This window comes from Gymnodraco acuticeps, unplaced genomic scaffold (genome assembly GCF_902827175.1).
Source record: "Gymnodraco acuticeps unplaced genomic scaffold, fGymAcu1.1, whole genome shotgun sequence".
Taxonomy (NCBI): domain Eukaryota; kingdom Metazoa; phylum Chordata; class Actinopteri; order Perciformes; family Bathydraconidae; genus Gymnodraco; species Gymnodraco acuticeps.
Window position 1 is genome coordinate 719,241 of NW_022992032.1, and position 22,252 is coordinate 741,492.

At 41.8% G+C, this 22,252-nt stretch overlaps 1 protein-coding gene across 4 annotated transcripts in view; it reads left to right on the top strand.

Moving 5' to 3' along the window:
- The window catches only part of LOC117536655, a 60,018-nt gene that overhangs the window by 32,145 nt on the left and 5,621 nt on the right, over positions 1–22,252 (top strand). For all 4 annotated transcript variants that reach the window (XM_034201602.1, XM_034201603.1, XM_034201600.1 and 1 more), the window contains 20 exons: positions 426–594; positions 2,112–2,315; positions 3,018–3,168; positions 4,106–4,248; positions 12,325–12,432; positions 12,549–12,775; positions 12,906–13,086; positions 13,629–13,823; positions 14,531–14,681; positions 15,532–15,647; positions 16,307–16,456; positions 17,290–17,440; positions 17,577–17,749; positions 18,501–18,636; positions 18,734–18,853; positions 19,877–19,914; positions 20,038–20,155; positions 20,389–20,501; positions 21,047–21,218; positions 21,934–22,202. In XM_034201602.1, the coding sequence (XP_034057493.1) occupies positions 426–594; positions 2,112–2,315; positions 3,018–3,168; positions 4,106–4,248; positions 12,325–12,432; positions 12,549–12,775; positions 12,906–13,086; positions 13,629–13,823; positions 14,531–14,681; positions 15,532–15,647; positions 16,307–16,456; positions 17,290–17,440; positions 17,577–17,749; positions 18,501–18,636; positions 18,734–18,853; positions 19,877–19,914; positions 20,038–20,155; positions 20,389–20,501; positions 21,047–21,218; positions 21,934–22,202 (3,085 nt within the window). The remainder of the gene's footprint in view (positions 1–425; positions 595–2,111; positions 2,316–3,017; positions 3,169–4,105; positions 4,249–12,324; positions 12,433–12,548; positions 12,776–12,905; positions 13,087–13,628; positions 13,824–14,530; positions 14,682–15,531; positions 15,648–16,306; positions 16,457–17,289; positions 17,441–17,576; positions 17,750–18,500; positions 18,637–18,733; positions 18,854–19,876; positions 19,915–20,037; positions 20,156–20,388; positions 20,502–21,046; positions 21,219–21,933; positions 22,203–22,252) is intronic.

Consider the following 22,252-nt stretch of genomic DNA (forward strand, 5'->3'; position numbering starts at 1 on the left):
TTCCTGTAGTGTGTTCTATATGTTTTTGTGCATGTTCAGTACATGGTCTGCAAAGGTTAAAATCCCTGTGTCTCCTCCAAAGCGAGTTACTTTCCCACACACTCCCCCCCCCCCCCCCCCCCCTGCCTCAAACGCCTCCATTGGAAACCTTTTCTACTTCCGAAACAGAATGACATCCCTATGTAACACTCTTGCTTCTATTGGCTAGCGCTCCTTTGAACATTGAAGCATTTAAACATGTCACAGTAGAAGCATAAAATACAACTATAAACCTGAAAATAAGCATTATATGTCTTCTTAAAACAAACAAACACCTTAAACTCAAGAGACTGAAAATGCATAAATTAAAAAAACAAGGTTTCTGTGTGAAAGCTAAGCACCCAATGCAACACTGACAAATCCCACCCTGATCTCCTCCCCTTCAGGGTGATCCTGCGGCCTCACAAAATGATTCGTTGTCCAGTGGATGATTCAGGAACTCTGAGGGACTTGTGCAGCGACGCCTGCCTCGCTTCTGTCAACTCCAAGCGGAAGTTGGCGGCCCCCAAACCTCCACCTCTCTCAGAGTGCAAGATGTGCTTCCAAAAAGTCTATGTAAGAATAAAATATACTTACTCTTTTGTTTGACTTTAAGTTGCATCAATGCCTTTAATATACCACACTGGGGATTGTGCAGTCTTATGTTGTGATATGACATTTTAAGGACAAGATGGCTGTCTTTTTTAAACAAACTTGCAGTAAATGGCTCATTTGTTGGGAACTATTTTCACCTTTTGAATAGTTTTCATACTAGTGCAACAAGTATTTGCAGCAGTAGAGTAAATGGAGTTTACTTTTTTTTTAAAACAAAAAAACACATAGTTTCCATGATCATAATAAATAAATATGCCAGCAAGTTCAACCTTATGGATAATATAGAAATGACCACAGCACAGGGCTCCATAAATTATAATGGATTACTAAATCATGTTTAATGTAAGTGAAAGGGATCGTTGTGAACATATGTTGATGAAGTTTGTTCAATCGAGAGCTTGATACACTCTCAGCCATTTGAGCCATGTTGATTTTTTTAAATTTTAAAATACATATTCATGCGAAAATGTCAGAAAGGCATTTTGCACTCCAAATCTGAGGCCATGGTTCTCAGCAGGAAACCGATGGACTGTCCACTCCAAGTAGGGAATGAGTCCTTACCCCAAGTGAAGGAGTTCAAGTATCTCGGGGTCTTGTTCTCGAGTGAGGGAACAATGGAGGGTGAGATGGGCCGGGGAATCGGAGCAGTGGGAGCGGTACTGCAGTCGCTTAACCGCACTGTTGTGACGAAAAGAGAGCTGAGCCAGAAGGCAAAGCTCTCTGTCTACCGGGCCATTTTCGTTCTTACCCTCACCTATGGTCATGAAGGATGGGTCATGACTGAAAGAATGAGATCGCGGATACAAGCGGCCGAGATGGGTTTTCTCCGCAGGGTGGCTGGTGTCTCCCTTAGGGATAAGGTGAGAAGTTCGGTCATCCGGGAGGGACTCGGAGTTGAACCGCTCCTCCTTCGCGTCGAAAGGAGCCAGTTGAGGTGGTTCGGGCACCTAGTTAGGATGCCACCTGGGCGCCTCCCTAGGGAGGTGTTCCAGGCACGTCCAGCTGGGAAGAGACCAAGGGGTAGACCTAGGACCAGGTGGAGGGATTATATCTCTTCGCTGGCCTGGGAGCACCTTGCGATCCCCCAGTCAGAGCTGGTTGATGTGGCCAGGGAAAGGAAAGTTTGGGGCTCTCTGCTGGAACTGCTACCTCCGCGACCCGACCACGGATAAGTGGGAGAAGATGGATGGATGGATAATATGGAGATTTCAAGAGACTTAAAAATATAACTTGGATTTAAAGAAACTGGTATGAATGTTTTTCACTTCTTTCTGGCATTTATAGCCTGCATGATAAGGGAAGAATCTGCAGATAAATGCATTGTGAAAATAATCATTATTTGCAGCCATAACGTCTGTTAAGCAGAGGAATAAAAAATGTTCATAGGATATTCAGAAAAATATAGTAGTAGCTTTCTACTTTGAATAATCTGAATTTCAAAAATACTATCAATCAACAAGCTCTTTTCTCATCCCTAGAGCAAATTCAAGCTGACGGTGGATGGCAAGATCGGCAGAATTTGCAGCGACGCCTGCCTCATCAACTACCAAAAAGTAAACAACCTGCAACTGTACACCTGTGGTGTCTGTAGCTCCATCAGCACCGACAAACAGTTCCTGCTGAAGGAGAAGGACGGCAGTAAGAGCATCTGCAGTGAGGAATGTCTGGTCGAGTTCAAACAGGTAAGGAATTCATTTCAAAATCACCATCTATTCATTTGACCAAGACACCGTAAATATTGAGGAACTAGTGTTGGAATATCTACAACTCCCGTTTGTGTACAAACAGCACGAGTCTGTAGGTGAATTATCAGATTTATTTACTTCATTTAGTTTGAATTATGTTGCATGAATTGGAAAATAATTAATTAATTAATGATTTAATGACTGAATAAATGAATGAATAAATAACCAACCAGATATTTAAAAAATAAGCCAGTGTAAGACAAAAATAAAGTTTTGAATTATTTAAAAGGATTGGTGGTTCATCGAAAGATATAAAGCTTCACTGAGCTACATTTCATTTAAATTATTTAATTAATTTTATTTGGACTACTATGATAATCTTTTGTTTTGGTTCTTGTTAGTAGAAGCCCACTTTAATTCACAGGAGTTTGTTTTTAAACATCAGGTTATGTTATATGGTTTGTGATTAAAAGAAAAAGGCTTATTTAAAAGAAAAAGGCAATCCACAGTATTAAAAATATGTTCTGTGTTTTGAATACAAATACACAGAGCAAATACTGAGAAACTGCTTACTTTAAGGAGTAAAGAGGAATTTTAATATTTTCAAAACATTTTCAGCTTATATAATACAAGGGTTCCCATCCAATCCTGCATGTTTGCTCACTTTGTTTCTCTGCTGTTACTCTCACATCTTTACAGAAAATTGAAACGCCTGAGCTTTGCCCCATGTGCCGGACGTCTCATCAGTTATCGGACATGGTGGAAAATAAGAACGACGAGGGCTGGTTGGACTTCTTCTGTAGCAACAGATGTATGATGGTACACAGATCTCAGTCTTCAAATGGCTCAGGTACTGCACTCAGTTTATTTTTTGGCTTGACTATGGCTGTCATGATATCGGACTTTCTCTTCACAATTATCAAGGAAATAATGCTGCCAGTCATATCTTTAGCTTTGTTTATTGTGCATTTTGACTCTTTTCGCCAAATGAATAACTATCATAGAACGAATAAAAGGAATTTGGCAATTAAAGAAAACTGGAATATTTACACAATATTGTCATATTGAATTCTTTCCAATATCAAGGTTATCCTCTATCAGTATATTTTTACCCCCGTTTTAGCACTAAATTATAATGTATAGCTTTTTAACTGAATAATTGATGAGCTTTGACAACAGTTCACACATTTAAGACAAGCAACGGGATGCATTTACCAGCCTACTGTTCTAAGAAATAATACTAATAGCAGAAACTTTTTCCGATCGCTTTTTGAGTGAAAGCTCATTATTATTAACACTGCTTATCCCATCTAATGTTCTTTCAAGTGAATTCAGAAAGCAATCTCTGTAGACCATCATCTATGACCACTTAAAGGTAGGGTAGGTAAGAATAGAGAAACCAGCTCAAGTGCGCTAGAATTTGAAAATACACAACCGAAAAAAATCTGCCCCTTCCCTCAGACTTCCTTACAGAGCCCCTCCTCCAACACACACGAACGCGCACATGACCAATGAGGGCACGAGATACATTTATGCACAGATGGAAGGCTGACAGGCAGGTAGGCCATCCAGTTATTTTAGCCGGCCCGGCTAAAATGATTGGTTGTGCTTTTTACAGCGCCACGGCTTCCACAGATGACGTTTTTTTATGTATTTATTGTCAAAGCATTTAATGTATTCATCGCTATCGGGATGTTAAGAGCATTCCATGGAATATAACAAAAAGTGTTTTCTGAAATAGATTACCTACCCCACCTTTAACTCTCTTTTTTAACATTTCTTTATAGGAAGGAACTGCCCATCTCCAGAAGATTATGACATCAAAGAAGTGAAGCCATCACTTGAAGATAAAGAAATGAAAGAAGTGAAGATTTTGCAAGAAGAGATAGAAATTACAGAAGTGAAGCCATCACTACAAAATTTGGATTTTGTGAGTATTATGTTTGTAACCCTCTTTCTCTGCAGTGGAAGCAGGGTTTGGGATAGTGGCTGAGAACTTCAGGCTTTATTACTTCCCACAAGGAAGCGTTTATATAGATATCATGAAGCATTATAGCCTTCATAATATATATTGAGTGCAAAACATGTTTTTTATTTAAATAAACCCTGTATACCAGATTTCAAAGGACCAGTGTTTATGGGGATCTATCTATCTATGCAAACACGGTATAACCACCGTTTTGCAATTGGTGGTTCCATGCTGCCAAATCAAACAAACTGTCCCTTTTTAAGATTTTGAAATCGATCTTTCTGAGCTTCAATTTTAATCACCGGAGAGCAGGGTTAGTGATTCTCCCACTATATATATTTTTTTGCCTAGAGACTCAACATTTGTTTGACACTTGAGTTTATATTTTGGGATTTTAGTGATGTATAATCTGCAAAGACAGCTGCCTACATTTTATAAATATCCCGATACACAAATAATACACATTCTCCCAGCTTGTCTGTTTCACTACAGGCAGAATCCCCTCACTCTACAGTGGGAAACGATATATACACTGAACAAAAATATAAATCCAACACTTTTGTTTTTGCTCCCATTTTTCATGAGATGAACTCAAAGATCTAAAACATTTTCTATATACACAAAATAACCATTTATCTCAAATATTGTTCACAAATCTGAAAAAATCTGTGATAGTGAGCACTTCTCCTTTGCCGAGATAATCCATCCCACCTCACAGGTGTGGCATATCAAGATGCTGATTAGACAGCATGATTATTGCACAGGTGTGCCTTAGGCTGGCCACAATAAAAGGCCACTCTGAAATGTTCAGTTTTATCACACAGCACAATGCCACAGATGTCGCAAGTTTTGAGGGAGCATGCAATTGGCATGCTGACAGCAGGAATGTCCACCAGAGCTGTTGCCCGTGAATTGAATGTTCATTTATCTACCATAAACCGTCTCCAAAGGCGTTTCAGAGAATTTGGCAGTACATCCAACCGGCCTCACAACCGCAGACCACGTGTAACCACACCAGCCCAGGACCTCCACATCCAGCATGTTCACCTCCAAGATCGTCTGAGACCAGCCACTCGGACAGCTGCTGCAACAATCGGTTTGCATAACCAAAGAACTTCTGCACAAACTGTCAGAAACCGTCTCAGGGAAGCTCATCTGCATGCTCGTCGTCCTCATCGGGGTCTCGACCTGACTCCGGTTCGTCGTTGTAACCGACTTGAGTGGGCAAATGCTCACATTCGATGGCGTCTGGCACGTTGGAGAGGTGTTCTCTTCACGGATGAATCCCGGTTTTCACTGTTCAGGGCAGATGGCAGACAGCGTGTGTGGCGTTGTGTGGGTGAGCGGTTTTCTGATGTCAATGTTGTGAATCGAGTGGCCCATGGTGGTGGTGGGGTTATGGTATGGGCAGGCGTATGTTATGGACGACGAACACAGGTGCATTTTATTGATGGCATTGTGAATGCACGGAGATACCGTGACGAGATCCTGAGGCCCATTGGTGTGCCATTCATCCACGACCATCACCTCATGTTGCAGCATGATAATGCACGGCCCCATGTTGCAAGGATCTGTACACAATTCCTGGAGGCTGAAAACATCCCAGTTCTTGCATGGCCAGCATACTCACCGGACATGTCACCCATTGAGCATGTTTGGGATGCTCTGGATCGGCGTATACGACAGCGTGTTCCAGTTCCTGCCAATATCCAGCAACTTTGCACAGCCATTGAAGAGGAGTGGACCAACATTCCACAGGCCACAATCAACAACCTGATCAACTCTATGCGAAGGAGATGTGTTGCACTGCGTGAGGCAAATGGTGGTCACACCAGATACTGACTGGTTTTCGGACCCCCCAATAAAGCAAAACTGCACGTTTCAGAGTGGCCTTTTATTGTGGCCAGCCTAAGGCACACCTGTGCAATAATCATGCTGTATAATCAGCATCTTGATATGCCACACCTGTGAGGTGGGATGGATTATCTCGGCAAAGGAGAAGTGCTCACTATCACAGATTTTTTCAGATTTGTGAACAATATTTGAGAGAAATGGTTATTTTGTGTATATAGAAAATGTTTTAGATCTTTGAGTTCATCTCATGAAAAATGGGAGCAAAAACAAAAGTGTTGCATTTATATTTTTGTTCAGTGTATATATATATATATACAGTGGGGCAAAAAAGTATTTAGTCAGCCACCAATTGTGCAAGTTCTTCCACTTAAAAAGATGAGAGAGGCCTGTAATTTTCATCCTAGGTACACTTCAACTATGAGAGACAGAATGGGGGGAAAGAATCCAGGAAATCACATTGTAGGATTTTTAATGAATTAATTGGTAAATTCCTCGGTAAAATAAGTATTTGGTCACCTCCAAACAAACAAGATGTCTGGCTCTCACAGACCTGTAACTTCTTCTTTAAGAGCCTCCTCTGTCCTCCACTAGTTAACTGTATTAATGGCACCTGTTTGAACTCGTTATCAGTATAAAAGACACCTGTCCACAACCTCAAACAGTCACACTCCAAACTCCACTATGGCCAATACCAAAGAACTGTCAAAGGACACCAGAAACAAAATTGTAGACCTGCACCAGGCTGGGAAGACTGAATCTGCAATAGGTAAGCAGCTTGGTGTGAAGAAATCAACTGTGGGAGCAATTATTAGAAAATGGAAGACATACAAGACCACTGATAATCTCCCTCGATCTGGGGCTCCACGCAAGATCTCACCCCGTGGGGTCAAAATGATCACAAGAACCGTGAGCAAAAATCCCAGAACCACACGGGGGGACCTAGTCAATGACCTGCAGAGAGCTGGGACCAAAGTAACAAAGGCTACCATCAGTAACACACTACGCCGCCAGGGACTCAAATCCGGCAGTGCCAGACGTGTCCCCCTGCAACTTGCAGGTTTTAGTTTTTACTACCTTGCCTGAAAATTACAATTAAAAAAAGTTAATGCAGGATTTGATATGTTTTACAAGACATAAGGGCAGGAATTCAGAGGGAAAGGAGCCGTTTTGAGCTCTGCTACTAAAAACTGCTTTTTTGTAACGTTATACGTGAAACGCGTCATATTACGTCACATGGGGGAGCAACTTTCTCGGACTCCTTCCTTTTGCCCAATCCGCGGTAGTAGTTTTGAGCGGTTGGGATTTAGTGAGCTGGTATTGTTTCGGTAATTTTACATTGCATTTCACCATTTGTAATCATGGTGAGCTTGTGTTTGTGCAGGTTGCACAAACTCCAGCCTGTCAGGACATCGAGTCCACAGTTTCCCTAACAGGAACAGGACCGGAGCTAGCGTTCGTTCCTGAGTGCGTTGTGCGAGGTGCATCCACCTTCCTGCAGCACATACTCTCCACAGCTGAAGCATATCAAGCAAAACGTTTATCAGCAAACCGTATTACATCTCTCTCCCCCCCTTCGCTGCTCTCTCTCTCCCCCCTTCGCTGTTCTCTCTCTCCCCTCCGGTACACAGCACCGTAGTGTGGAGTTGCATTAGGTAACGCTGTGGTAGCTGTACTGCTCCAGCCGTCTCCTTTGTGTTTGTTTGTTTGTTTCCCCCTGTCTGTGTTGTTTGTGTGGGCGTGGTGGCTGTCACTCCTGGCTCCCGGCTCAACCTCCACTCACCTGCTGCAATCAGCTGTGCACCCTCCCCGACTACACACCTGCTTTCTATCAAGCCATTTACAACGGCATATCAACGGAGACTCCACAACCTTTCTCCGCCAGATCGTCAAGTATCAGCCGTATCTCGCGTCTCCCCTCCGGTACACAGCGCCGTAAGACGTAGTGTGGAGTTGCATTAGGTAACGCGAGATACGGCTGATACTTGCGCATTAGTTTCTGTTATGGATCAGTATCAACAGTCCTGCCAGTAACGTTACTATATTATCAAAACTACTTTAGTTATAGCCTGATATATGATAGCTAACTTTCCAATGTTGTGATGTGACTGACGTTAGCTAACATTAACTGTCTGTAGCCAGGGGCGGACTGGGGGGAAAAAGTGGCCCGGGGATTAATTGACAGACAGGCCCACTTAATGCGCGGCATGTATCGGCCGGCCGGCGACGAAAGTATGTAACTTAACAAAAAACCCTATGCATTTTATGTTATTTTGGACAATTATTCATATAGTAATCACATTACCTGAGCGCTTGAGTTGTCTAGAGCAAAATAGTTACAGCATATATTTAGTGATTTTAATGTTAACAGATCATTGATGCAATAACATTTTGACCCAATTTGCCTGACTTGACACATGGAATAAAACATGGGCGTAGGAAGCATCTTCAATGTGGGTGAGACAATTTAACAGGGGGTGTGGGCAGGTGGTGGACCTCACCTCCTCTAGGGGGGGTCCGGGGGGAGATTTTTTTTTAAATGTTGAAGTTAAATGCATCAATCTGGTGCACTTTGAGAGCAAAATTAGGGACTAAATCTATGGCAGTCAGTAGGGGCTTGGACTGTGAGCCGTAGGGTCGCCGGTTCAAGTCCCCGACCAGACCTATTTGGAGTGTGGACTTCTACTTGGAGAGGTCCCAGTTCACCTCCTGCCGTGGTGCCCTTGAGCAAGGCACCAGACATCCCCCTTCCCCCCTCACTCCCATTGCTCCACGGGCACTGTACAATAGCTGCCCACTGCTCCTAGTACTAGTACTAGATGGGTTAAAAGCAGAGAACACATTTCACTGTGTGTGCTGTGTGCTCTGCATGTGTGACCATTAAAGAGGGTTTCTTCTTCTTCTTCTTCTTCTTCTTCTTCTTCTTCTTTCTTCTTCTTCTTCTCTTCTTCTTCTTCTTCTTTCTTCTTCTTCTTCTTCTTCTTCTCTTCTTCTTCTTCTTCTTCTTCTTCTCTCTTCTTCTTCTTCTTCTTCTTCTTCTTCTCTTCTTCTTCTTCTTCTTCTTCTTTCTTCTTCTTCTTCTTCTTCTTCTTCTCTTCTTCTCTTCTTCTTCTCTTCTTCTTCTTCTTCTTCTTCTTCTCTTCTTCTTCTTCTTCTTCTTCTTCTTCTTCTTCTTCTTCTTCTTCTTCTTCTTCTTCTTTTCTTCTTTTCTTCTTCTCTTCTTCTTCTTCTTCTTCTTCTCTTCTTCTTCTCTTCTTCTTCTTCTTCTTCTTCTTCTTCTTCTTCTTCTTCTTCTTCTTCACCCATATAAAACAGAACTGTAAACAGATTTACTTTTTCTTTCAACATTTATTTGAACAGCAAGTGGAGGCAAAAGTGACTGCACCCAAAACAATAAACCTGCTAGCTAACTAGCCTAAACTCAGTAACAGAATGTGGGCAACACGTTCTTCTCCACAGCCGCGCGACCTCTGAGTCAGACGTCACTTCCCCCTTTTCTATCCTACGGGTACAGCCGTACAGCCGTACAGCCACTCCCCCTGAACCCTGTTGTAACATAATAAACTTTTTGGGGATGCAGCTTGGGATGTGAGGACATGGCTTAGAACGGGCGTGTCGCCTTCTGTCCTGCCAGTGTTGGCAGGACATGAATTAAAATGTCGAACTCGGACTTCATTTTAAGGACATTTCGGCCAGGGGTGTAGATCTATATTTGTTTAAGCACCGGATTGGCAAAACAGGAGAGTGTGTGCACCAGTCTGCTTTGATCTATGTATTCATGTCTGTGACTCTCACAGTATCTGCTGCCCACAGCTGTTTTATAGAAGGAACACCTCCTTCACTTCATGAAATCTCTGCAGCACCAGGAGGCAGCGGGAGGGTTAACTCAGCCTCTGAGAAGAGGAGAGCGCAGTGCCTTTCACGCACCGCCTTTCACGCACCGCCTTCACTGTGTTTACCTTCAGAATCATTAGAAAGGCTAAAGAGCGGTGTGGCTGATGTGTTTTAACCACACACACCTCTACACACACACACGATTTAAACGCAGACTTTTGTTCCTCCATGTTACGTTGTTATTGTTTCACTGAGCGGACCTGCAAAAAAATTTCAAACGCTCCCCTTTTTGGTCCATCTGCGCGGTTTTGTGCGGTGATGATTCGGCTTTACCTTTAGTAATGAATATTAAATGTTGTGAGGAAATCTTTCCACCAATAATTCCAATAAGTAATCCAAAATGTATTCACTTCAGGTTTACGAAAGTAACTGTAATCAGATTACTCGTTTTTCAAATGTAACGCGAGCTGAATACAGTTACTTGATTTTTGTATTGTATTTTTGTACCGTTACATGTATTCCGTTACAACCCAACCCTGGCCACATCCCACTGGGCTGGGCTGGGCCGGAACACTTTCAAATGTGGGCCGGTAGGATTTAGGCAAAAAAAAAAGATTTTTTTTTTTTAGAAACTTTTTTTTTTTTTTTTTTGGCCCTCCGGCCCACACACAGCACCGGCCCACCGGGGAAACTCCCGGTACTCCCAATGGCCAGTCCGCCCCTGTCTGTAGCTAACGCCGGTCACTCACCAAGACTGTGCCCTGTTCTCCACTGGTTCTCCTCACACCACAGCTCCATTTCTCGCCGATGGCCGTTATTTCTTCTAATCCTTGGCTGCTCCTGGTCTCTTGGATGCATAGCAGGCTCATAATTATAATCATATGCATTCGAATATATATTTTCAACCTCTTCTGTGTCAAAACTAGCATTGTGATCCATGTTTAATCATACGTTAGACCGGCCGCTCTCCCCCATGTTACGTCACACGCGGGAGGTCACGTGCGGAGGCTTTTTTATGCGGAAGTAAAAATGTCTTACTAAAACGCCGCCAGATGTCACTGTAGTGTATATTTCTGTATATTTTTTTGAAAATCTAGTGTATTGATCATTTTCCTACACATTTATTCACTGGTGTGTCTAACCTGCAAGTTGCTCTTTAAGCCAGTACATGTCCAGGCCCATCTGAAGTTTGCTAGAGAGCATTTAGATGATCCAGAAGAGGATTGGGAGAATGTCATATGGTCAGATGAAACCAAAATAGAACTTTTTGGTAAAAACTCAACGAGACGTGTTTGGAGGAGAAAGAATGCTGAGTTGCATCCAAAGAACACCATACCTACTGTGAAACATGGGGGTGGAAACATCATGCTTTGGGGCTGTTTTTCTGCAAAGGGACCAGGACGACTGATCCGTGTAAAGGAAAGAATGAATGGGGCCATGTATCGCGAGATTTGGAGTAACAGCCTCCTTCCATCAGCAAGGGCATTGAAGATGAAACGTGGCTGGGTCTTTCAGCATGACAATGATCCCAAACACACCGCCCGGGCAACGAAGGAGTGGCTTCGTAAGAAGCATTTTAAGGTCCTGGAGTGGCCTAGCCAGTCTCCAGATCTCAACCCCATAGAAAATCTTTGGAGGGAGTTGAAAGTCCGTGTTGCCCAGCGACAGCCCCAAAACATCAATGCTCTAGAGGAGATCTGCATGGAGGAATGGGCCAAAATACCAGCAACAGTGTGTGAATACCTTGTGAAGACTTACAGAAAACGTTTGACCTCTGTCATTGCCAACAAAGGGTATATAACAAAGTATTGAGATTAACTTTTGTTATTGACCAAATACTTATTTTCCACCATATTTTGCAAATAAATTCTTTAAAAATCAGACAATGTGATCTTCTGGATTTTTTTTTCTTTTCTCATTTTGTCTCATAGTTGAGGTGTACCTAGGATGAAAATTACAGGCCTCATCTTTTTAAGTGGGAGAACTTTCACAATTGGTGGCTGACTAAATACTTTTTTGCCCCACTGTATATATATATAAAATGTATGTTGAATTTCTTCCAGAATAAACTCTTCTGTTATTATTGAAAGCCACAGATTCCTGATTCGAGGCAGTTGAATGAATATGATTTCTGCAATTTTCTGTAGTAATGTGTTTGATGTACTGTATAGCTTGTTTTGTGCTTGATAAGTAATATCACCGACAGTTGGACTTCAGTATTACGAGTACCACAATTATTTATTTTTGAGTGTATTGCAGTGCAAACAAAAGAAACCCCAACAACAGCAGTTCTCCTCACAGACTGTTGTAAACGTTACAACTAATCCGACTCTCTCTTCACTCCTCATCAAGATCAAAGAAGAGCCCAATGATGAACAAGAGTACAGCCAGAATCTCCCATCAGCCATTTCCACTCAAGACATCAAGTATGAGCCTAAGGCCGGAGATGATGTTGCTATGGTAGGACACATGAAACGCTTTATATGAGAAGGAAAACTATATCAACAATAGTAATTAGGATAACAGTAAAAACAATATTAGCAGCTTATTGATCACTCTCTTTTTGTTTCTGACAGGAGGACTTGAAGATTGGATCAGTCTTCTCTTTAACAGAAGACTCTTCTACGTCTTCAGCGCCTACTCTAGCCCACATGAATCTGCCTGCGTCTTGCTTCAACTGCAAACAGCCCCTGATGGACGGAGAGACGGTTTTCCAGAGGCAAAGCCACGCTGAAATCTTCTGCTCCACTCCCTGCCTTTGGACATTTGACCAAGTTAAGAAGACCTGCCACTTCTGCCTCCAGTGAGTCATCTTAACATTTCCCCTGTCCCTCTGACAAGTTGAAAGAAATTGGTTTTAAATATTCTCCAGCTAAACTCATATAAGCTTCAAGATGAGTTTGAACTGATCTCAGCCTTCCTCGTACTCTCAGGGGGATTACACAGCCTCAGGACGTCCTCCAGGCTGAGGCGCATAACGAGGGGACGATTATGGATTTCTGCAGCAAGACCTGCCTGTCCTCCTTCAACTACAAGAGAGTTGTGTCGACCAAAATTTCCCTCGAGCCGATCCCATCTCAGTCACAATGCAGCGTGTGCACCAGATACTGCATTGTAAGAGGAAAAGGGAAAATATTAAAATAATCAATTAGAGTTCATGTTTCTTTAAAATTAAGCAACTTGATTCATTGACTTGAATCTCCAACAAAAACATTTCTTCATTACAAAAGTACGCTTTTCTTATCTCAGAGAATATATATATCTTGTCAATTTACGACTTAAATCTTGATATTCTGTTCTGAGTATAACCCTCTTGCCGGGCTAATTACTTAATTATTTGTTTCCGTACAGTGGCTCTAATCCACTGTCCTACAATAATGGTAAAACAATGCCTGCTATAAGAATGATCTAAGCAACAAACTGTGTCCTTTTAAACAACTACATGTTTGTGTTATAGGCCACGTTCCGATAATAGAAAACAAATGTTTTTCCAAATAGATTTGACTTATAAACTCTTTATAAATATTGCATGCAAAACTAATATCTTCATCTCACATATAAACATTTTAACTCTCCGTTCTTTGTTTACTAGCTTTATATGAAATTTAAATTAGTTATGTATGTTTGACATTCTGTTGTTTGTCTACGTCCTGCAGAGCAAACATGAGATCATAAAGCAGGACGTCGTCCACAAGATCTGCAGTGAGCCCTGCTTTCTCCGCTTCTGCAACATCAACAAATTGTCAATCTGTGAGAACTGTCACTCCCGCTGCTACAAATCAGTCATGCTCAAGACGGAGGGCGGCAGCATCAAACTCTGCAGTGCCGAGTGTCTGACCCAATTCAAACAGGTAACACAATCTAAAAAACATTATTTTAAAAGTACAGTTTCATCCAAGTTTCAGAATTTACTTCAAGGCTCTTAGCTGTATCAAGTTAAGTTTATTTGTGAATTTTATGGTAATGGTACTGAATAATTTTAGGCTAGTGATAACAAAAACTAAAATGTGTGTCATTGCCATCTAGTGGTGAGGTTCCACATTGCCACCAAAATGCCCCTTTATACCCAAGGGTATCATTTATCCCTTCTGGGCTACTATAGAAGATTGGAGATCCAACTTATTGTCATTACGTAGGTACTAGTAACGAAACGGTTTCTCTGCATTTGACCCATCCTAGTGTTAGGAGCAGTGGGCTGCCATTATGTACGGCGCCCGGGGAGCAGTGTAGGGAACAGTGCCTTGCTCAGGGACACCTCGGTAGCACTTGGTCTTTCCGGGACTGGAACTGGTGACCTTCCAGTTGCCAAGCCAAGTCCCTATGGACTTCACCACCACTGCCCGTGGTTTTTGAAACATGTTTTTTAAAGTAATGGTAATGTAATGGATTTTTGGTGTGAACGCGACATTTCGGAACTATATCGGAACTAAAGTGGGAAAAGTACTGCGGTGTGAACGCGGCTATTGCTTCCAATTAATTACTTATTAAATTGTAATGCTCTTAGTTATACTCAGTGAATTGTCTTTATTACCTGTGCTATTTTCTTATTTCTTTGCAGAAAAATAAGACTATGCAGCCGTGTGCCATGTGCCGCACCTCCCATTTAATGTCCGAAATGTGTGAAAACCAATTCAGCGAGGACCTGGTGGAGCTCTTCTGTAACTACAGTTGTGTGATGGCAGCCAAGATCCAGGCAGTGAACGCAGCAGGTACTGCACTTAAACTTCGACAACACAGCTGCCCTTTATCTTTGTACTTCTCTTTCTCTACCTGTCTTTTAATTATAGCTCTCAATGAAATAGGTATGTCAATGAAGATAAAATGTAATGCAGTCGATTGGTCTAATTCCTCAAAATGTAAATAGAGAGAATTTAAGTATTTTCAGTTCAAACTAAATAATTTCTGAGAATAAATTGCACGTCAATTATTTCTATGGATTTTGGATGCTGATAATAGCAATAACGAACCAATGAAATAATGACTGACGTTTGAGAAAATGTGTTGATCGTCGTGTTAGGCAATCATAACTATCTGTTACTATCTTAACGAAACCGCGATGCCTAAAAGGTATTATCCCTTGTCCTCCAAGTCTTGTTTTAAAAGCCATGTATCAAATATATTAACAACATACAGATTGTAGGGTAAATATATTTGGACTCCAGTCACAAATGATAGAAACCTAGTGCAATGACGCTCAGAAATATACAATAACATGCTTATTTAGTGCCATCTATGGAATATATAACCACATTTGAACTTTTCTACACAGAATTGCACACTTGGAAGAAATAGTCGGTCTCCAGTGTGTAGAGTTGAGTGAAGGTTTATTACAGTAAAAACAACAATACATCTATGATTTTGTGAGGGAACAAAACTTTATTTTCTTAATTATTGCAAAAAACGTGTGTAGGTATCTGTGAAAAATGTGCATATTCCATTTTCTTGTCTTGTCCCTGGCGTGTAAACCGATGAAATGAAGTGTTACTAATACTTGTGATATTAGTTATGTTTCTTTAATTTTGCAATTTTTGTATCATCAAAACCTTTTCTCCTTCCCAGGTACTCCACGGAATTGTGACCTGTGTGGTAAGAAGACATTACCAGCCTGCCACCTCGCCATGTCAGATGCCTCCATCAGGAACTTCTGCTCTCTAACCTGTGCCATGACTTTTAAGGTAATAGCTACGGCTTTCACTAGCCAGTGTTTTAGTTTCAAAGCCCATACTTTTCTTCCTAAATTACAACTCTGAAAAATTAAAAAAGGGAAAGGAATCGATACATCAGCACTTTTGCCAAAAACTGCAGTGCTCCGCTGTTGCAGAAAGTTGCACTTTACTTTTAGGAAGAAAATGATATAATGAAAGAGGGACTCCTCTGGGCCTCCTTCAGACAGACTCCCACCAACCCTAGTATAACATAGTAGTCATTTTTAAGTTTAGGGGACATCAAGTTTAAAAGATACAAAAGGAGACTGGGTATTATTCAGGGTGGAGATGGAGCCTTGACTCCTCTTTTTAGCCACACCCACAAGACTACGCAGTGTGAATGAATTAAGAAGATTTTAAATGGAATACCTAATTATGATTGATGATGGATATGACACCGTTTTAAAATATAAAATCACTACTGCTTGAATAAAATTGTAATGATATAAAGAGAGCAAGACCAACAATAGTATACAGTATCTACGTTACGTAAAGGCCACCATATTCCTCCAACATTCTTGGAAAAGAAGGGATGAGTGGAGGGGTATTCTGTTGGCAACCTCACTGCTAGATGTCACTCAATCCTACACATTGGATCTCTAAAACCTCTGTACGTTTCTTTGCCACAGGAGTCCCATAAAGACACGACTCCTGCCCCTGCCTCAACAACAGGAGCCGCAGACCAAACCCAAGGCGACTTCCTCAAAGCACCAGAGACACTGCCTTGTGCCCAGTGTCGTCGCAAGATTAAAAGTGCACCCACAGTCATCGAGAAAAAGGTGTGTTTCATTTTCAAAGATGGAATAGGCAGCTCAAACAGAAAGCTAGTTAAACCAGAGGATGTGATTAAAAGTTGTGTTGTGTCCATTAGTGTTGCACGGTGTACTTGAAAGGTACCGCGATACCCTGCCGTTAAAAAAGTTACGATTCCTCCGTTTCATTAGTATCGGTACTTTCAGAATGACGGGGAAAAGTACTCCGGTGAGAAAGCGCTGTTTTAATAAGACCCGTTTGTGTTCAGCGGTCTGCTTCCAATCCCTGCACTGCAGCCGTGCCTGCAGTCCCTCCTCTCTCGTGCACGCTCTAAGTGCCTCCCCTCTCTCGTGCACGCGCTAGCTGCCAAAGCATGTGAGAAAACGAGAAGCATGGCTGCAAGTGGGAGTGCAACCTCCGCTGCGCCTCGGCTTGTTGACAAAAAAGACGCCAGAAGCGAAAAACTAAAAAGTTGTTTATAGATGATGCTTAATTGTATTTAATACAAATTCTAGTCATTTATTTAATTTATTGTTCTCATTGTTTAAAAGTTTGTGTTATGGTTATGGTTCTGGTGTGAAATAAAGCACAATAATTAAATTTAAGACTGTTTCCCTTTTTTTAAGAAAAGTATCGAAAAATAATCGGAATCGCAATTCTTGACTTGGTATCGGTATCGAAACCAAAATGTTGGTATCGTGACAACACTAGTGTCCATTGATTCACAAAGTTCTGCTTTGACAATGTTGACCTACTGTTCAGAACAGCTTCAATCCTCTAACCGTGATATCTCAGAAACAGTAATGCCGCTTTGATGTTTTTATCTTTTCCTTAAAATACACTGTGTGTTTCCGCACAGGGAAAAATATTTTTTTTGTGTAGCCTGGCGTGCTCTCAAGAGTTTAAGAGCGTCAACAACATCACGGGAAAGTGTGAATATTGTAAGAACGAAAGCATCATCGACGACGTCAAGAAGGTCAACGGCAAAGACTGCTACTTCTGCAGCGATGGTGAGAAGCACGTTCAAATACTCTATCCTTTTTTTGTTTTGCACTTATATGATTACAATCAAGAACAGCAACACAAATAAAGGAAATTCAGGATTATAAAGCTGTGAATCTCTGAGCCTCCCTTCTCTCCTCCCAGGCTGCAGGGTGTTCTTTGGACAGGAGCTGGGAAAGAAGTGGGGCAAACACTGTGGCTCGTGTGCGCACTGCTCCTCCATTTCTAAGGCGGTGGTGACGGCAAAGTTTGAAGGAACTGACAAAGAGTTCTGCTCTGAAAACTGCAGCTCACAGTACAATTTGCTCTACTGCCATGTAAGTAGAGTTACAAGTTGACTTATTGCACAAATAACCTTTGACACTTTAGTTTGTATATTTTTTGTATGTTTTTATTTGCTAATTAATGTTTAGTTCAAAATATATCATGTAAATCAGGGGTGCCCACACAGCTTGGGAGCTACTTTTAAAATGACCACGCCCAAATGATCTACCTATCTACCTATAGCCCAAACTGTGTCGTGAGCGGGGGGGGGGGGGGGTGCTAGTGTAGTGGACTGTGGCGCTTCAGATAAGGAGGTGAGGCCCCCTCATAACTGCATGAACCCGTATGGCACAATACAACTCTGACTGGCTTACCTGTACTTCAATCAAGTGGCAAATGCCATAGTGAGGATGGATGATAGGCTAACTTTAAAAAAATAAAATAAAATGTTCTTCTTTTTTTCAATGCCATCATGTGATCTACCTTTGCGATCGACGTATTGGGCACCCCTGATGTAAATGATGCTTTAAAATTACAGATAAATTATTTAAAACTATAAGAGAACATATTTGTATGTTCTCTTATAGGAGAACATACAAATATTGTGCACACAGTCACCCAATCATGTTTAACTCACTGAAGTCTTTTTTCTTTTGTTCGTCTTATAATCTTGTAATCTGAATGTATCGAATAGTTAATTGCGGCCGACTTGCATATAAGCAAGCCTAAAAGCTGAAGCTGTTATTTGAAAATAGTGAAGAGGTGCTGCGTATTTACTAAACAATAACTGTCTGAATCTCTCAGGTCGCCAAATGTGACACCTGCGGTCTTGACGGTGAACTGAGGCAGAGTCTCCCCCTGCTGGGAGAGATCAAACACTTCTGTGACCTGAGATGTCTCCTACATTTCTGCAATAAAAAGGTCCAGATGGGCAGCACAGGTATGTATTGGTTTGATCTTTGTTTGTCGTCAGTATAAAATGCTGTAAAATCAATCTCAACAGTCCCTGCTGACTCCTCTTTGTTTCCTGGCTGCAGTCTCTTCGCCTCCTCGATCTTCAGGCACAGTGGAATCCTTCCCCGTCATCGCTAACGTTATGTCGCTCGCTAGTGCTTTGGCTAAGCATCTCCGTGCCTCTAAAAGCTCTGCACAGCAAGGTACACACACACACACTCACACACACACACACACACACACTCTATGATCACATGTATATCATGTGCCCAACAACAAAGGCATTCATTGTATATTTCATCAATTATGTAAGTTGTTTAAAAAAGACCCTATTATGTAGCTGCATTTACTTGGAGCTCACACACTGTCAAAACATCTGTAGATTCAGTTTATTTGTAAAACATTTGAATTTATAGATTAAAAAGGTATGGTTAGGGTCAGAGTCCTGCACGGGTCTGATTTTCAACACCCGCTCCCGCCCCGCACCCGCGACGTGCAATACCGAACCCGCCCCGCTACCCGCACATATTGCCAATTAGTTCCGCAACCCGACCCGACCCGTCGGCACAAGATCCGCAACCCGACCCGAACCCGCATAGCCTATGAGCAGTGAAAACATGCAATTATTAACACACGCAGTTTCATATTTCTCTCAAAAAGCGTGGGATGTTGGTTATTTCCTCCATCTAGGAGGACACCAGAAGCCTCCCAGACGTTGGATTTCGCTCTTGAGGAAGTGTTATTGAAAATGCTGTATTCTCCGCTAGAGAGCTTCACCTCAGCCATTTCGAATGTGGCGCGCACAGCAGCAGATTGATGCGCTGCAGAGGTTATGATTATGCGCGGTCCCGCGGGGGAGAGGTCTGAGGATTTAAACATTAAACTAAATTATTCATATTTTAATATATTTATTATGCAACACCCGCGACCCGACCCGCATCATCTTTGTTTTACCCAGAACCGAACCCGGAAAAAAGCGTTTGAAAAAATACCACCCGCGAATCACCTTTTTTGCGGGTCACCCGTCGGGTCACCCGACCCGATGCAGGACTCTGGTTAGGGTAATGACATCATAAAATATGACAACAGACATTCAAAAATAAACTTTGAATGTAGAAAAAAAAGACGACATGGTACAGCCTTTGTTGTGATAAACGCTACAAATACTTTCTTCAGTTGCTGTGAACATCTTTGTTTTTCTGACTAAAGCTGTCATTTCTCTTCAGTGCCGGTCTCTGACATTCAGACAAAGGTGGTTGGACATGTAAGTTTATTCCAGAAACTCCTACCCATATTAGATTTAAAAAGTTGTTCCAAGCACACATTTGAATGAGCCAATATCTAACCTTTTTGATGTTTTGTTATTGTTGTTGTGTCTGTTCTTCAGGCCAGTGTTCAAACCTCCCCCAAGCAGCTGAAGAATAAGTCCATGCTCTGCACACCGCTGGTCCACAACAAAGGAGTCTCCTGCACGACGCAGACTGTCAACACAGAGACACAGACAGGTAAACATCATTTCAGGATTTCTAAAATGCTAGTCTGATTCTTGTGAATCCATTCTTTGATCCTTACCAAATCAAAGATGTTAGCCAGTTTTATTGAATCAGCGAGTTCGTGACCAACACACATATTTTCTTATGGAAAATATACTAGTGCAAAGATGTACTGTACACGTTTACCCTCTATCCTGAAAAAAGACATGTGATTCTGTTTTTTTCCCCTTTTTTTGTGTGTGAAGACAAGTCTTTCCCCAAAGTCATAGTCCTGCCTGTCCCAGTGCCAGTGTACGTTCCTCTGCCAATGAACATGTACAGCCAGTACACACCGAGGCTGGTGGGCCTGCCCATACCGGTATGTAAAACTCCTGCTAACCTTGATCACATTTAGACATCAGTGTTTCCCTTCTTCCTTACATGATGCACTGGTAAGCACACACACATTTAATTGTTTTTTTTTCCAAATGAAGATGCCCTTACTTACATTTTTTTTGCAAATATTTGTGTACTTGCTCCACCTCAAACCTATTTGTATTGGTCAGGATAGACACCAACGACATGACATCCTTTACATTTCTTTACAATTTAATTTGGATGAATCATTCTCTGTCATACAGCAACATCAGGTCATATTTGAACACAGCCACAAAAAAGAACAGCTGAAGTTGACAGTAGATTGAGATTTCAGTAAAGACATTTAAAAGAGTGTGTGGAAAAGTGTTGAATGTCTGTTTTAAAGGGATAACATTTAGTATTTTCAGGCATCTTTCTGACATTTAAGACACATCCAGCCTCCCCACTCTATCCCTCCTCCCATTGGTTCCCCTGGTTAGGCAACAAAACCTCCAGGTGCTACCTTCAAACGTACCACCCTGTCTTTGTCATACTGTCCTGCTGCAGCTGCCTGTGCCCGTGTTTCTACCTAATCCAACCGGGAAATCCATGAACGACCTGCAGGAGGGAGAACTCAGCTTCACGTCTGATCTGAAGAAAGCACAGGATGAGAGGAAGGAGAGAGAAGACACGCTGGTAACAAAAGAGGGACAAAGACGAGAAAACCGTGCTCCAAAGGGTAAGACATTGGTCCTCCTTTGATCTGATTCTGATCTACTTTGTCATTCAGGAGTTAAGGCAGACTCTGATGTAATGCTCAGCATGTTGCACAAACTCCTTTTAGTGCTCACAGGATAAAAAAACTCTAGAGATGAATTCTCTTTTTAGATTAACAATTGCAACACAGTTATTGTCAAGGCACGGAGCTGTTTTTTTTATTTCACTTATCTAAAACAGCTCTGTGTAAGATGACAGAGGGAGGTTGTTATCCCACAGGATAAACGGATAAGAGCTTCCACTCGTGTCCTTGAGTCTGACACTTTTTTTGACTCATTTTTAGAGGAAGTGGAGGCTGCAATTTACATTAGACTCCCCCTACATTTGTCAATCTATTCATGCATTCCTTTCATTTAGTCAGAGTGTCTTTCATTCTGTTTTCTCGTCTTTGTTTTTCTTTGTTTTTTATTTAGCGCTGTTTATGCTTCCTTTCAACTTTCTTCTCTCAGTGAATATTTACTCTAGGGATGAGTATCGTTAGGACTTGAAGAATACTACTGCGCTTATTGATCATTCTTAGTATAGGTAATCATTTAACGTAGTAGAAAATATTTCAAATGTATTGATAAAAAATATCTGGAAGGAGCTTTAGAAAAACCAAAAACATTCAAACAATCTGGATTCACAATAGTTTATACTTGAATCTAATTATTTATTTTCTATCTATCTATTTCTAGACCACAGCAGTAAGTGTAGCGATGACTTGGACTCAGATCATCAGGCCACTTTTACCAACGAGGAAGATTCCTCCTCTGGCAGCAGCTCTGCATCGCTCAGTCGACCAAACAACAGCGAAAAACCTTCTCCGGTTTTAGAGCTGTGCCAGGCCAATGAGCCCCCCCCTCCTCCTCTGGAGCTGAGAGGGGATTCCCAGAGCTCACTGAGTCCTGCACCAGTCTCTCTGCTATCACAACAGACTGTGGGGACAGTCCACAACAAGGACAAGGTAACAAACCACCTGGGAGTTTAGATGCTTTGGTCTCATCTCTCTGTGGC